We start from the raw sequence: 16,044 nt of genomic DNA on the forward strand, positions 1-16,044 counted from the left end.
TCTCCTGAGCTCTGTGGACGTTAGCATTTCCCTTCATCTCCTGTTGGTTGCAGGAGAAGCAGCTGGCACACATGGCTCAGCAGGCACGTCTGTTATCTGCACCCTCTCTGAACTGAGCTGGAGGGGGACGCTGGTGGGCTGAGAGAAATTGGAAAGAAATAGTTATAAAAGTGCAAGTGCGGATCAAAAACTGCGTCTGGTGGGAGCTGGTCTCTGCTTGGAACTGAGCTGTGAATTCGAGGGGCTGCAGGTAACGAGAAGACACTACGCAGAGACTAGGGTGAGGAGGAAAGGCAGATGTAGGCAGCAGTTGGCCCACCTGGTCAGTTTGGAGCTTTGGGCTTTGGTTTTGCTCGTTGTCATGTACGTACCTCTTTCTGGTTCAGCCAGTAGTGCATTCATCAGTTAAAACTGATGGCAGCTTTGCTGATGAGCTAATATTATATCTCTCTGGGAAGTGCTTCTCATGTGTTAGAGTACCTGATTTGTTTTCCTAATGTCTTTCCAAGTGTTTGGAGATCACTGTGCCCATAACACTGGTCACAAAGCTTTAGTCTCCAAGAAGAGGGTTAGGGATAATGGGACTAAATGGCAGAAGTCTTCAGGGAAGAGAAAACACATGTGTAGAAATGCTCAGTTCTGTGAGCTTCTCTAGCAGCCAATTTGGCTTAAAATAAATGCCGAGTGCCTGTGTCAGTTGCCCCTCCATAGGCATGTGCATTTCATCTTGTTGAATGCTGTTGAGGATCACCCTGGGTAGCTCAAGGAAGAGAGCACAACACCTAACAGCAGGTTAGATCAAGGAAATGTTACATCACGTAGCACTTCCTGGTAAGTAATGATATTATCAGACTCATTCATCTTCGTATGCAAATACAGCCTGCACATGTAGTCACAAATCTGAATGAAAATATAGTCTTGAAAAAGAGCAGCTCTAACCTGGAACGTGGACAGGAAGGGCAAAACAGAACATGCTTCTCCATTAGAAATCTTTGCTTTTCTTTCTTGACCACGGATCAGATGACTTTGAATCCTGAACATTTCTACAACTAGACGACTGCACCCTTTGTCACAACCTCATCTGCAACCAAACTAGTAGCTGTAATGGTAGGGAATAGCAAAAAAAAGTGAGGAATTGATAGAGCCAAACCATAAAGTAATAAATACAGAATATTGGGAATGGCAGGCTACCAAAGGACATATGCAGGTAAAGGGAATGATGTGCCATAACGGCAGTATAATCCCATTATGCTGGAAATTTGGGTAGTCCGCTGTAGACGTGTGTTCACAACAGAAAGGTGAGGAGCAGTGTCTGTGCGGGCAACCACCGAAGAAGCTGGCTGCCACTGAAAACTAATCTGCACGTTCTCTGGTGGTCATTACTGCTGGAGCTATTTTAATTTGGTCAATTCTTCTATATTTACTTTTAATGTGTTTTTTTTACAAAGATGCTCGACAAACAAAAAAGGGAGGACACAATGAAAGCGAAACAGAGCTTAACAAAACAAAGAATACATTCAAGGAGAAAACAAGTCAAACTGCAACTGCACTTGAGTCATTACTGCAGACGTGAACACGAGTCTTATTCATATGCTGCTTTCCAAGCACGTAATGTCACCCCAAAATGTAGTTTCGTGTGTTTGTATGATGTCTTAGAAACCATTTCTGCCCGTAGAACTTATTTCTGTATTTTTGACATCCTTGAATATCAAGGGCTCCATCTTTGCCAGCAGGACCCCACAGCATGGCTGCCACTTCAAAACGCTGCAGGCTCTTTAATAGTTCTTAACCTTTAGCCACATAAATAGTGACTAATTGCTCTGCACTGTAAACATTCTTAGCTGAAAAAGCATTGAAGTAATGTCCTTTAAAAAAACCCAACTATTAAGTGACCTGGATATGTTATACTCAGTCTCTTATCAGACCTCCTTGTGCTTTTTCTTGGTAACTTTCTTTTAAAATGCAAAGCACACTGATGAAACACACTGTCGAGTAAGTAATTTTTTGCTAGCTGTAGCTTGCTTAAGTTTGTTTCAAGGTGTGTTTTGGGTCTTCAAGTTCCTTTCCTGCTGCATTTCTCCTAGTGTGGTAGCACGTGGAGGCCCTCCACTTGAGGTCCAGTAGGACCAATCAAAAGATAGAGAAGACCTTATAAACAGTACCCTAAAGAGTTTGGTTAAATGCAGGGGTGGTTTTACATATATATGTGTGTGTGTGTGTGTGCGTATATATTAAAAAAAAAAAAAAGTCTTTCCTTAGCTTCTCTTAGGTAATGTTAGTTATCCCATCACACGCAGTGAAACAAACTTTGGCTTTTACAGTAAATGGTCCTAAAATCTGTGCTGGTGGTAGCATGAGCTGTTTTCAGCTCTGCAGGTGCTAATGTCTCCTACAGAAAATCTTAAGTCTGCAGAAATCCTTGATATCCTTTTCTCTCGGTTCCGTAGCTCTGCAATAGGAAAGTGTCTTGTGAGTTCACTAAAATGATTGAAAAATGTAGTTTCCTTAAAACCACTGGCTCTCTTTAGGGCAAGTATTTTAAATGGAAAAATTCTTTGTGCTGAGCCCATTTTGGCTAGTATCTGTCATCCAACCTAATAATGTGTTAACCACAAGGTTATTTGGGCCTGTAAGGTAAGACAAAACAAGCAGTTTAACAGTCAAAAGTGTAGGGAAAAATGCTAATTTAAGCAAGCTGTTAAATATTTGTTATCTTTTTACCATTGTGTGTTGCCACCCACAACTCTTCCAACCGCATGGGAAAGCTGTTGCTTTACAAGCAAGGTGTATAAATAATGCCTGCCTAACAGCACTGCTCCTTTTTATTACATTTGAATCCTGTGGGATTTCTAGAGCATTTCTATGAATAGATTAAACTCTGAGCATTTTGAGTAACCATGGCTATAAATCAATTTAGCTCTTGGTTTTCAAGTTACATCTGCTCTTACTTATCCTGTATGTACGTAGATTTTTAACAGGACAGACCAGGCTTTATTTTCACGTATTGGTACGAGTCGGTGAAACCACCGCTCTGCATAAAGCAGGTACCACGAACATGGCAGAGCAGAAGTCGCTGCACCTTAAGATTTCTGCAGGAAGCCTGGTGATGGCGGATAAGTGACAACACGGAGTGATGGCAGAACTGGCATCTTGGGCTCGAATATTCTGTCAGTGCAATGCAGATTTTAATTTCTTTGGACTGCAGCGATCTGGGCGGGGTGGGGGTGGGGGGAGAACCAACCCAAAAAATCTGTAATACTGAGGGGTTCTCAGCAAGGAACGTGGCAATCCCTTTGGCCCCATCTTGCTTTCCTGTAGCCGCTCCACTAGTAGGAGGGCCGTGGGATGTAAGTGTTTACTGGCGATCGTTCAGTATCTCTGCGGTTAAAGGTAGGAGCCGGTCTGCAGCTTGGCTACTTAGCACCGGGGGGCTGGGGTTCTCCATTTCGCCTTTCACAGCTAGTCGGCGGCTCGGCCATTTTTATTTTTTTGTCTCCTCCTGAATTTTGGTGTCTCTCTTACGTCTGGTTTCTTTTCAACGCTGCACTGCTAGGCCGAGCCCGCCGTCCTCCCGCTCCGGCTCGCTGGCGGGCCCCGGGGGAGGCCGAACGGGGCCGGGCGGGCAGCAGCAGGCCCGGGCGGGGCCGGCCCGGCCAGGCCTCGGCCTGCGGACCGGCCCGGGAAGAAGGCCGCAACCCAGAGCCTTGCGCCGCCGGGCGAGGCGGAACGTTCCCCTCAGGGGCCGGGGCCTGTGAGCCGGCCGCCCTCCCTCCGTCCCTCTCCCTCTCCACCCGCAGAGCGGCCGCGCCGGGGGTCTCCGCCCGGTTGGCACCGGCTCGGGTTTGCCCTTGCGGCTACCGCGGGCGTGAGCTGAAGGCGCGGGCGGGCTGTGAGGACGGGGGGCGGGGGGGGGAGGGCTGCGCCCGCGCGGGCCTCACGGCACCGCCGGGCCCGTCCCGTCCCCTCAGCGGGGCCGGGGCTGCGGCGGGAGCTGCCGCCGTCCCGCGCCGCCGCCTCACGTGTCCCCCTCCCCTCCCCGCCTCCCGCCTCCGCCCCTTCACCCGCCGCAGCACCGCCGCGGCGCCCTCCGACTTCCCGTAAAGAGTCCGCGCTCCTCGCCCTCTCCGGTGCCTCTGCCTCACCGCCCCCCGCCCCGTCCTCCCCCCGCTACCGCCGCGGAGGTGCCCGAGAGGTGGCGGGGGCGACCTCCGCGCCCCTCCGGTCCCCTTACCCGCCACCCCGGCCCGGCCTCTCCCCCCCCTTCCCCCCCCCACCGTTCCGCGGATCCCTCCGCGCCGCGCTCCGCTCCCTCCGCCCCGCTCGCACTGTTTGGGAGCAACCGGCCGAGCCAGCGGCGTCCCGGCCCCGCCAGCGCAGCGAGGCCCCGCGGACCGGCCCTCGCCCAGCCCCGGCGCTCACCCCCGGCCCTCTCCCCTCTCGTCATGTCCCTCAAGCAAGCGGCGGCGGCGGCGCAGGCCGCCGGCAACAACCGCAAGCCCCCCGGCGGCGGCGGCGGCGGCGGCGGCCCCGGCCTCCCGTCAGCCGCGGGCGGCGGGAGGCAGAACATGGGCAGGTGGGTGCGCGGCGGCGGGCCCGGGCCCGGCCTTGGCCCCCGGCCCCGCCGCGGAGAGCCCGGCGCGGTCGCCGCTCCCCCTCCCCCGCCGCTCCCCCCCGCCCTGCACCGGCCTCCATGGGCGGCGGCGGCGGCGCGGCCGGGAGGGGGGGAGCGGGGCCTTGCTGCATGGCGGGGGGACGCGGCCCGGCGCGGGGGGCTCCGCCCGGCGGGGCGGGAGCCGGCATGGCGGCGGGCGGGGCGCACGCAGGCCCGCCGAGGGGCCCGCCGGTTCCGCAGTGCCGCCGGGGCGAGGCCAGGCCGCGGCCGGTGCCCTTCAGGTTGGCCGGGGACGGCGGAGGGCACGGCAGAACCTCCTTATTTTTTCCGTGACGGGGCGGCGGCGGGGTGAAGCCCCTCGCGGCCTGGCGGGGCCTACGGCGGGGGCGAGGGGCGCCGCTTCCCCCGGGCCAACGTGACCCGCCTGCTGAGGAGGAGGAGGAGGAGGAGGCGGGGGGCGAGGCGCCGTAGCCGGCGGCCGCACGTGCGCGGGGGGGGGGTGAGGGAGGGGGGGGAACGGCGGCGGCGGGAAGGTGCCGGCCGCGATGGCGGCGGCCTCGGGGCCGGGGGGGGCGGTGGTGTTGTCCCAGACGGGGGAGGGGGTCAGCGTTCCTGCCTTGTGGAAGTCGGCGGAGGCCCGCCTGCGGTGGAGCTCCTTCAGCTTAGTGGGGTTTATTTTTATTTATTTTAATCTGTCTCTCTCTATACACACACACTTTTTTTTTTTTAAATAATTTAAATAGCAATAAAATTCACGCGGGAAGGGGGAGGCCGCAGGAGTGCTCTTTGGCTTCACCGGTGGACGGTGGTTCTAAGCATGGCTTCACTTTTTTCCCCACGTTTGGGGGTGAGGAATCGGGGTTTTGCAGCAGGCTCAGATTCTCCCTCCCCATGCATGCTGCGGAGGCCTTGCTGTCTCATACTGCCTCTGGAAGATTGATCCTGCTCGGAGAGCATTAGCTATACAAATTCACACATATTTGAGGGAGAGGAAGGGAAAAAAAAAATAAACTTTCTAGTGTTGTGAATTTTTCCAGTGCTGTGGGGGTCATAACAAACAATCAAAGCAGGACAGTAACGGTTTTGAAGGTCATAGTCACTCAGAGCAGTTTCATTTCAAGTTTTATTCATCTTGCTCTTCAACTTGACTTTTAGTCTTACTCAGTTTTATGCTTTGGCAATAAAACAGAATTTACAGTGGTCCTATTGTTGGACATCACTGGAAATAGGGTTTTACTTTGTTACCAGTGTGTGGAACTGGAAGCAGAAAAGCTTTGGTAGGGTTGAAAAGGACAAAATAAACTTAAATAGTAACAATAATACCTCAGCACTTCTTTGCAGTGATTTAATAGTTTTTACATATGGCTGTTTAGATTGAACATGATGTTTACTGTGCTCTGCTAAACAGTTATCCCTCCCAACACACAGTGGCACTGTAGAGGTTAACGTGAAGGGCAACAAAACCTATGGCTTTTTTTTTTTTTTTTTTTTAATTCAGTATGATGGTGAGCACTTCTCCCTGTAGATTAGGGGATGCGAGCATCAATTTTTCTCCCAAGTTTTTAAGATTAAAGCCACTGGATTTCTCCTACCAGCGTTGCCTTTCTAGTTTTGTTGGATAAATTCCATTCCAGAACTCCTTAGGGAGTTCTGGTAGGGCTGCTAAATAACTGACATGTTCCCTCAGAGGTGTTCACACTCTTTTTTTGTTGATCAAATTTTCAAGATATTTCTGAATCAGGGTCTGTAAAATCAACAGTCCCCAGGCTGATGGAGCCCCGCGGAACACCTTCAGAGAACTTCTATTGTTGTCCTAAAGAAAAGTCTTGTCTTTTGGGGAGTACAATTTCAAAGATGGTTCATGCTGCAAATTTGTTCACATAAATGAAAAGCTAAGTGGCTTTTCTGTTTGAAAAATCAAATTGTCTTTTAGCTGGCCTGCATCTTGGTTTCAATTTGAAACATTATATTATTTAATAGAAACTTAAACAGCTCCAGTTTATGCCAGGCTTCCTTCCTAGCCAGTCATTTCCCTGCAGCATGAGCATTCTTTTTATCTTCTTGAGATGCAAAAGAATTTAGTTTTTGTGGCTAAGTTGCTCTTAAAGGCTTAGGTTTGGGTAGAAAGCTCATTGACAGTTAACTGTCCTGGACCTAATTTTCTGCTGCGTGTTTATTACTGTAAGACTTAATTGGGCTAAGCACCTGGTTCTTCTATGTCTGATAGTGAGTGGAGGGTCAGCTTTGCTCACTACCTTTGTTTCCATGGTTTCATAATGATGGATATATGTATTTCATATTAGAAAAGTGAAAATCTTGTGTGAACAAATAAGATATTCCAGTATTTGTTTTTATATTACTAATTTCTTTTGCATAAGGGGAAAAATCACAAATGAAGCTATCCTTAAAGGTGTGCAAGAAATATAAACAAGAAGGATTAATACCTTTTTTTTATAAAGAGGCACTAAGTGAAATGCTATGTTTGTTTAATAGCAACTGCATGTGCAATATGGCAGATGGGAAATTGGGCTGTAGGGGGGATGCCAATAGCACATTGAACTGTAATTGGAGAAAACGTAGACCTTGTACCACAAACCTGCTCTGCTGTGCTAGTCAAAACATTATCTGATATCTACTTTTTGTGGTTTAGTTCAGTTTTGCCCTTATCTAAGCACAGGAAGGTTAGCTGTCCTGTGATTGAAAGTTGCATCTGTCCCAGTGTTACTTCAAGCACTGCATCCTTTTTTGTTAGCAATTTTTCCCCATTGTTATTTTGTCTGAAGGCAAAACACCTCAGACTCAGGTTTTAGATGGTTACCTGTCTAGTTACAATTGTGGTAGAAGGTCTTTTTCCTTCTTATTTGGTAACTTTCTTGCCTAACTGGACTTGGGAGTCCTTTAAGAATACTGTAAGTTACTGTCTTTTATAAATGGCTTTGCCCATTAAAAAGTTAAAACTGAAATGATCCCATGTTGCGTAGCTTGCTTTTGAGACTTAATGCTTCTTGCCTACTCTTACTTTCCTTTTTCATTGACATCCTTTTTTATTAGCCTAACTAAAGGCTTAAGTACAGGGCAGAAGAGAGGTGTCCATTCTGTTCAGACAGAAGTAATCGGGAATATTGAGTGCTGAGGCACTCTGATACAATGGAAGTGACTGTTCTGGAGGTTTGATCACACGTGCCATTCAGAGTTTTTCTAGTTTGTTCTAACATCTTTGTGTGTGTTGGTTTTAATGCAACTGTGCTAAACTGCTGAGCAAAATGAATGGATAACCTACAGGTCTCCTTCCTTATTGCTGTTAATACACTTTAATATGGTATTATATACCCACTTTTGAGCAAGTTTTAATTTAACAACTGATTCATGGCAATGTATACGAAGAAGGTTCTTCAATGACTAAGTCCATCAACAGGTTACAGATGTGCACTGGGTCACACCTGAGTTGGGTTACTTAGATATTCAGATGCTACAGAAGTTGTCATCTTGTGAGAAGACAGGAGTTGACATTACTAATGTCAGTACTGGGGGAAAAACTACAGAAAACAATGCTGTAGGACTTCTTGTATAATCTTAATTTGACAGCTTCGATTCGCTTGACTTACATAGACAAATACTGCACTTACAACTTTGTACTTCTGATTTCTCCCTTAGAAGAAGGCTTTACCAGCTCTCTGCACTTGTAATGAAAGTTCTTTAGAGTAGCCTGTAAATTTGTTTTCAATGCTCTAGTAATGTCAGCCAGTACTCCAGAAACATCTATTCACCCTGTTAAGTTCAGCAGTCTTTGTAGTTGCATTTTTGCTCTAGACATTAATTGCAGTATGGTCACATTTGTTTCTTGGTCTCAAAGTGAAGATGTTGCTGGAGAGAAAACCCAGGACTTTCATATCCTGGGAGGACCTGTGTCCCTTGCCTTAGTTTTCACTTAACTGGAAAAATACAAATGCGTGACCCTGTTTTGCTTATACAAATGCTCTACTTGGCATGTAAACATTAGAGGGGGGAGGTGAGGGATGCTGAGGTATAAGATAGTAAATGCTTATAAAAATAGGAAAAAAAATTGCAAGTTGCTGCTGGGGAAAAGTGTTTATTGTGCAGCATTTGGGATTAAGCCCTTATGGAGACTTTCACTCTTAAGGTGAAACTGCTGGCCTGCAATGAGTTGGCTACTAAGTTTAATTGCTTGGTCGTTACTTTGTCTGGTGCAGCATTTTTCTGACTTTGTGACTTTGCTACCGCAAAGAAAAGGGTTTACAAGTTGGATTTGCCAAGCTGCTGTGCCTTCCCCAGGCTTACCTTTAACCACATTTCTTCAATATAAAATGTATTTTTTTTTTATTTACCATATTTATTGTAATCAAGATGTGGTTTTAGATAGGAGTGCCAAATTGCTACTGACCCTTCTAGTTTCCCCCACTCCCATTTCTTAGTCTTACTCTCCTGTTTTAAATTGTGGTAAACTTCTGCCAAAGACCATCTACTTTCTGCTTTTGTAAAGGTCCTAGTTTTTTTCATATGATGCTTCAAAGATCTGTCAAAGTGTAGTTTGAACTTGAGTCTTCACCTCTTGGAATATAAACCTCAATTTGATGGCCTTGGTGTTAGCAGAAGATACGCACAGTTTTGATTGGATTGTAGCATTGGCAGAATTGGTCAATGTCTGTCTTTTTTTCCTGTTGGTGAATGACTTTCCTTTTCTCTAATGGTTTGTGTTTAACAGTTGTAGCTGGAAAACAAGAGGTCCAGTCTGTAAAGAGATCTGTTAGATCAGAATGGCATGTAGAATTTCTGCAATTAGCTTAACTCTTGGCCTGATGTTGAAGTTAGGACCTCTTGCCAGTGTGGATGCACACAATCAGATTGTTTCTTAAAGAAATGTGGGTAAGAACAGTAATTTTGGAAATGTGGTAAGAGATGAAAAATCTGTAACGCTTAGGTTGATGCTTAAAGGGAATACTCCAAATTTTCTGACGAGTCTAGCAACCCAGTTATTTAAGTTCTAAGAATACTTGTCACTAAAAATGGGAGTACTTTCTGTTGCAAAGACACTAAACTCTTTCACTTTTGACCATTTCTATAGCTGATATAGGAAGGAGTATCTTCTAAAATTTTTGAGACCAACAGAGGGAACTGGTGAAATTGTTTGACTTTGGCCACATTCTTTGAAAGACCGTGTTGTTGACATTTTCGATTGTAATAAAAGGAAAAATCAGAACTGGACTGTACCTCTCTTTTATTTGGGTGTTTCACATCTGGTGAAATGACTTCCAGAAAGAAGAGGATTGTTCAGCTGAATATGATGCAAAAATTATGTTCCAGGTTCACGAAGGGCTCACTTCAGCACTGTGCTATAGGTAGCCATTTGACAAATGGCAGACTTAGTAAATGGTGAGACTTGCTTGTCTCCAGAGCAAGCCTGAAGTTGTGAAGCTGCCTTATGGAAGGTTAAGGCTGATAGGTAATTAAATAAAGGCTATTTGCATTAGGGTTTTTTCGTGAGATTAGTGCTCTGCAAGTATTCTGAAAATGTCAGCTAGACATCCGAAATCTGCAGTTGTTGCCAATCAGCAAATGTCATCAGTATGCGTGATGCTGTATGAGACTACATTTCTGTTTCAGAAGCTTGTTTTCTTAAACGAGTCAGGTGATAGTTTAATGGTTTTTCATTTTTTCCTCGTTAAGGCCTTTCTCTGATGGACTTGCTTATTTCTGCAGAATTTATTGGAGGGATATTTATGTTTGTTGGGAGAAGTTCCTTTGATTTCTTGAGTAACTCATGAGCTGTTTATAAGGGTGTGTTGTTTTGAGAGCAAGGTTGTATTCAACCACAGCATAGTGTTTTCAAAAGCAATTGAATGCAGTTGACATTCAGTTGGGTACAGATTTCAATGTTGTTTGGATACTTTTAAATGTAGACATGATTCTTTGGGTCTCTTTAATTAAATGGTTGTGCATCTGTGAGGTGGGTCTACTTAAAAATTGGGTGTTATTTTTAATAGAAGACTTCATTTTGCCTCACATTAGTGTGCACTCCTGAAGTTGTCTTAATACAAATCTAAATCACTATGAGAAACATCTGAAACTAGGACTTCTTGGTACGAGGAAGTAACTTTGAAATAAGGTGCATCAGTGAAGTTGAGTAATTATAGCTGTTGCAGACAGGAATGCTGCTGGGACTCAAATGTCTGAGGCGGAGGGCGCACACTGTTACAACTCAGTTTGCAAGGTATTAAGAACATACAGGTTAATTTAAAGGCTTTTTTAAGTGTCCCAAGTGCTACACATTGGCAGATTTGCATTAAAAGTAGTTAGTGTTTTTGAGGGGATGGACAGACTTAATTAGTTTCACTTACTGGGTTGTGATAGCAGTTATAAGCAAGCTCTGTAGGTAGGGCCTTGCAATCAGGGATTCTTTGTAGCTTGCAGCATGGGTCAATTATTTGGGTGGCCCTTAAGCAGACGGACAGTGATGATGTACTGAGCCTCTAGTCGTGAAGGACTCTCTACTAAGTAGGGATTGGGCCTGAAAGTGGTTTTTGGTTTTGTGTGCCAGTAAGTTTTGGGATTTGCTTTAGTTACAGGATTCTGCTTAAGAGATAATATTTTTGGATTTTTGCGATGACACAGGCTTAGTATTTTCTTTGTTTTGTCTTCTAATTTATAGTAGGTAACCCTCTTGCCTACTAACCAATGTTACTTGCTTGTAGGGCAGTAGCTTGGAGGATAAATGCTGTGGGCCCTGTAGTTGTCAAGTTCTGCTTTAGGGCAGTGCTGTTTTTCCCTGATCCCATTCTCAACACTAAATTAAGATGGGCTTTTGAATTCTTACTTGTTAAGAAATTAACCAGTTTTGGCAGTTCTTTTAATCATATCCCATGTATGTATTTAATTTCAGAGGTCGCAGCAGTGGCAAAGGACCGCCTCAGCCTACGGTAAGTGTATGTTTTTTCCTCATTTTACCACTTGTAGATATGAGGAAACAACTTATGTACAGTGAACCCAAGTGTCAACGTAAGAATAGCAGATACTGGAATATTGTCTCAATTTTTTCCTTTGGATACCATGATGAATATTTTAGACTGAGATACGCCTTTCTAAAGATGTATCATCTTGCATTCATTTAAGTCTCCTGGGAGCATGAAGGGGGTAAGGCTTAAACTTTTGACTATACTAATCTAAATCTTCTGCATTTTCTTGCAATTACAGTTGTAGATACAGATAACATTTAACTTGAGGCAATGCTTTTGAATTAGTTCCTGTCTGAAGATTCTTACATTGGCTTCTCCCTTAAACAGATGACAGTAAGACAGCATTTAGTTAAATAAAAATAACAGTTTTGTTTAGATTTACTATAAAATAGCTAACCCAGTATTATCAGTAGCACAAATGTGTAGCTTTAGTTATTGTCGAGGCTATATTGTTGAAGTATAGGTGTGGCTTGACTTGTAGAACATAGTTTTATCAAAGCTAAAGATGTGGATCTTGATTTAAAGAGTGGATCTTTAAACTGCACTAATCAAATATTTGCTAATTTGTTATTGGCCTGGTTTTCAAGGATGACTAATTTTGGGGAATGGGGCAGAAGTAGGAAGGTTTAAGAGGGCTACAGTTTACTTACATAAATGTTTACTGAAGATAATCAAGACTCTTCCTTAAAAATAAAGAAGCTTTGAGTAAGAGTGGTGAAAAAGGTCATATGCAGACACTAAACATCATAAAGGCGTTGGTCTTTATGTCCTCCGTACTGACTGTTGAGCATAGGAGCGTCCTTAAACATGTCTTTTCAGACCAGGAAGGTGGGTAACATGCAGGAGTAAGTGGATGAAGTAGCTGACAGTTTAAAAGATATGTTGTCAGTTAAAAAGCTCAAAATATGACGAGGTCTTTGGCATGTTTCAGCATCTCTTGTTTCACAAGCATGAAGTTGACAAGGAGAGATACTAGATGTTGCAACAAAACCCAGACATCCTCGCCACTTCATGTATGTTTATGCGAGTGTGTCATCTAGCAACTTGGGTGATACTTGGTCAGCTCTCCTAGTGTAGGATCTCAGGTTCTGATGCTGCATTGAATTACTTTTGACTAATTATATGATGGGTTTTGAAGCTCTTTGGCACTCCACAATTTGGTGACTTTAGCTTCTGTTAATGCATGTAGTCAGGTCTGTTAGATGCAAAGATGTAGTTCATCAGGCCCTGAAAGCAGCTTTTTACTTCTACAGCAGTTGAAGTACCTTATCCTGTTGATGGCTGTTAAACCAGAGGGGGATGTTAGCAGGGCTTTTTCAGTTAGGAGTCTGTGCATACGAGCTTCACCCAATCCACAAGAGAATTTCCTTATTGAGTGACATGAGGGGCACTCTGTAATGTTTATTTGTTTGGAAGGGTGTTCAGATCTTTAATTGATCGGAAAAAGGGGTAAGGGTCCTCTGGAAATTTCATGTGACCTAAGTTCTATGTATATTGACTGAGACAGGTTTTGGACCAATGTTTCTAGGAACTAGTATGTACTGGTGAAAGCCTGCGTTATTTTTGGTGCACTGGCTTTTTGAATTGTAACAAGTGTTTCTCTTATATCTTGACAACATCTTTTCTATTTTTCAGATTTCTTTCGATGGCATCTATGCAAACATGAGAATGGTTCACATACTTACATCAGTTGTTGTAAGTCTTCATATTTGGAAGGGGGGTAAACAGTTTCTGTAGTGACACAGAATTGTTAACTAGTCCACTAACTGTAATATAATGGAGTGAATATGAAACTTTAACAGTAGGCACCTTTTGCCAAGATTGAACTTCAAAGATTCACAGTAATAGCTGTTCTGTATTTTTGGCTTGGAAAGGTTCAAATACAATTTGCAGAGGTATAGCAAATTTCTTAGGTGCACTGGTCATATTTTGAATTTTCTGTCTTTAGAGAGTTTATGGATAAATAAAATGAGTCTGTGTGCAGGGAATGGAAGCCTTTGTCCCCAGATTTTAAGGGAAGTCCTGACATGCCAAAATTGAGTAAGGCGGACTGTCCCACATCTGTGTGAGTCCAGAATAAGCCTTCATCCTTATTTATACCCACACGTATGCACCAATTCTGGTTTTGCACAAAAACTTGTTTGTGTGCGTTAACTGGTCAAGAGTCTTGTGAGTACCAAATATGCTTCTGTGAGTATCTTTAAATCCCTTCAGAACAAATGTTGGTACACAACCAGCTGTTTGCATCTGCAGAACACAGTGGCGTATTTATAAATGGGCAAATGTTGACTGAGTAGATTTGACTAAAAACTGAGCTGTATTTTTACACATTGTGCTTACATGAAAAATACATCTTTGAGAAAGTGATTCAAATGTCATTTATCAGGCTGGTAGAAAGCTGTATTTTCATTTTTCTTGTACTCTAGGGATCCAAATGTGAAGTACAGGTGAAAAATGGTGGTATATATGAAGGAGTTTTTAAAACCTACAGTCCTAAGGTAATTTTTTTCATTTTGACTCTTCCCTATTTTAAAAGATCCTAATACTTGAATAATCAATGTTTGATTAAAATTTGAATATTTATTATGAGTTATTTTGACTATTCACGTCTAGGTCTACACAAGCAGATTCATTTTTGCAAACTATTGTAAGTATCTGGTTTTTGCAAGTATGTGAAGTTATCGAGTAGCTTATTGTGCATTAAGTTAGTGTTTTCTTTTTATGTCTCTAATAGTGTGATTTAGTGCTTGATGCTGCTCATCGGAAAACTGCAGAATCCAGTTTGGGGCCAAAACGTGAAGACATACTAGAGAGTATCTTGTTCAAGTCTTCAGATTTTGTTATGGTGCATTTTAAGGATATGGATACCAATTATGCGAGAAGAGGTATGCTTGTTTTTAAAGTTGTCTGTATCTTAAGATCTTAAGTCAAGATTTTTCAAAGTAGATGCTTTAGGATCCAAAAACTAAAGTTCACATTTAAGACTCTTAATGAGTGTGGAACAGCCAAATATCCCATTAACATCAATGGAAAGAGCAGATGCTCAGCACCTCCTGAAATCAGAAGTTTACCAAAATTTTTAAAATGGGTTGCAGAACCTTTATGAGGGCTCTCTGCTTTGAGTGGCTTTTTTGGTGTCTGGAAAGCAAATTCTTAGTGGTGTTACAAAATATTTTACAGATTTTGTGGGAGGTTGGGTTTTTTTGGGGGGGGGGTTTTTTTTGGTAAATGTCTTTCTAAACTAGTCTGTTAAATGTTATATGAGAATCCATGAATACACAAATGCTTTATCAAAAGATTATTGTTCAGAGTTGATGTATATATAAAGTCTTTAGTAAGTTAAAATAACTTTTGTCTCTAAACATGCATTCATATAAATATTCTTAAAATACTACTGTAAACAGAGCTAAAAATTCTTCAGGAAAATCCACTATTTGTGTTGTTAATTTCTGCTTTACTACTTGTAGATCTATTGTTAAGGTACCCCAAAATACAGAAGAATCTAGTGAGGTGGCAGGCAAGTGGTCTTAAAATCTTGGAACTGTCAGAATTAAATGATTTTACAGGCAGTCCTCATACTTTTTCTTTTAATGTCTGACCTCCAAGACCCTAATTATTTTTCTGGAACCTAAGAGGCTCATAAGTCAGACAGCTCTAGTTCCTTTGCAGAATTATTTTTTTTTTTTTTTTTTTTGGGCAGCAAGTCTCAAGGGGTTTTATGCTTATGTTCCTGATTTGCTGGCCTAAGGAATAAAAGCAAATACATAGCTTTCTGTGCCATGGAGTGAAATTGCATATGTGTACATTTTCAGGTTGATCAACACTGTTACTGGGAGCTAAGTGGTTATTGTTACACACATGCTTTATTCCCATGTAGCAGTGACTTAGAGGTGGGTAGGGACTGGTGGACGTTTAATGAGAACTTTGTCTTTTCACCTTGTGTTTGTACATGCATGTGTTCTTGCTGATTTAAAGCTGAAGAATGAGAGGCTTGTTGTTTGAAGGAATTTGCTTTTCCCAGAAGAAGATGCATAATGTCAGAGCAAATGTAGCATTGAAATGCAGATAAGTTCTAGGTTCTGGATGGGACTTTGAATTTAAATTACACGAGAGCTATTTTATAATGGGTATGCTACGAACATCACTTTAATGTAAATGCAAACTGGGCTCTCCATTACCCAATCTTCACAGATTTTGAGCAGATGAAGAATATACTACTACTTCTAGGAATAATTACTCAGTAGAAGTTTTCTAGAAGAAAATGACTGCTTCAGGTTGAACAGTCACTCAGTTCACTTTATTAGGTGGAATGTCTTTGAATCTAAATCTCATAAATAGCTGGAGAGGAGAGCTGAAATAAAGCTGTAGAGACTTGGAGCAAGATAAACTGGAAGGCTTCAAAACTCAATAACCTGTAGTGGGTAAATTAATCTGCTTTCCATTTTGTCTCAAAAATGTATT

At 43.4% G+C, this 16,044-nt stretch overlaps 1 protein-coding gene across 12 annotated transcripts in view; it reads left to right on the top strand.

Annotated features, from left to right (window-relative positions):
* The first annotated feature begins 4,291 nt into the window (after positions 1 to 4,291).
* ATXN2 (ataxin 2) overlaps positions 4,292 to 16,044 on the top strand; it is a 53,097-nt gene continuing 41,344 nt past the window's right edge. For 9 of the 12 annotated variants that reach the window (XM_069794643.1, XM_069794644.1, XM_069794645.1 and 6 more), the window contains exons 1-5: positions 4,293 to 4,573; positions 11,511 to 11,547; positions 13,219 to 13,278; positions 14,010 to 14,081; positions 14,318 to 14,468. In XM_069794643.1, coding sequence (XP_069650744.1) covers positions 4,443 to 4,573; positions 11,511 to 11,547; positions 13,219 to 13,278; positions 14,010 to 14,081; positions 14,318 to 14,468 — 451 coding nt within the window. In that variant the 5' untranslated portion in view covers positions 4,293 to 4,442. Of the gene's footprint in view, positions 4,574 to 11,510; positions 11,548 to 13,218; positions 13,279 to 14,009; positions 14,082 to 14,317; positions 14,469 to 16,044 lie in introns of all 12 variants that reach the window. The other 3 variants (XM_069794648.1, XM_069794649.1, XM_069794652.1) reach the window with 2 other exon arrangements.

The sequence above is a fragment of the Haliaeetus albicilla genome, chromosome 10 (genome assembly GCF_947461875.1).
Source record: "Haliaeetus albicilla chromosome 10, bHalAlb1.1, whole genome shotgun sequence".
NCBI classification, from domain to species: domain Eukaryota; kingdom Metazoa; phylum Chordata; class Aves; order Accipitriformes; family Accipitridae; genus Haliaeetus; species Haliaeetus albicilla.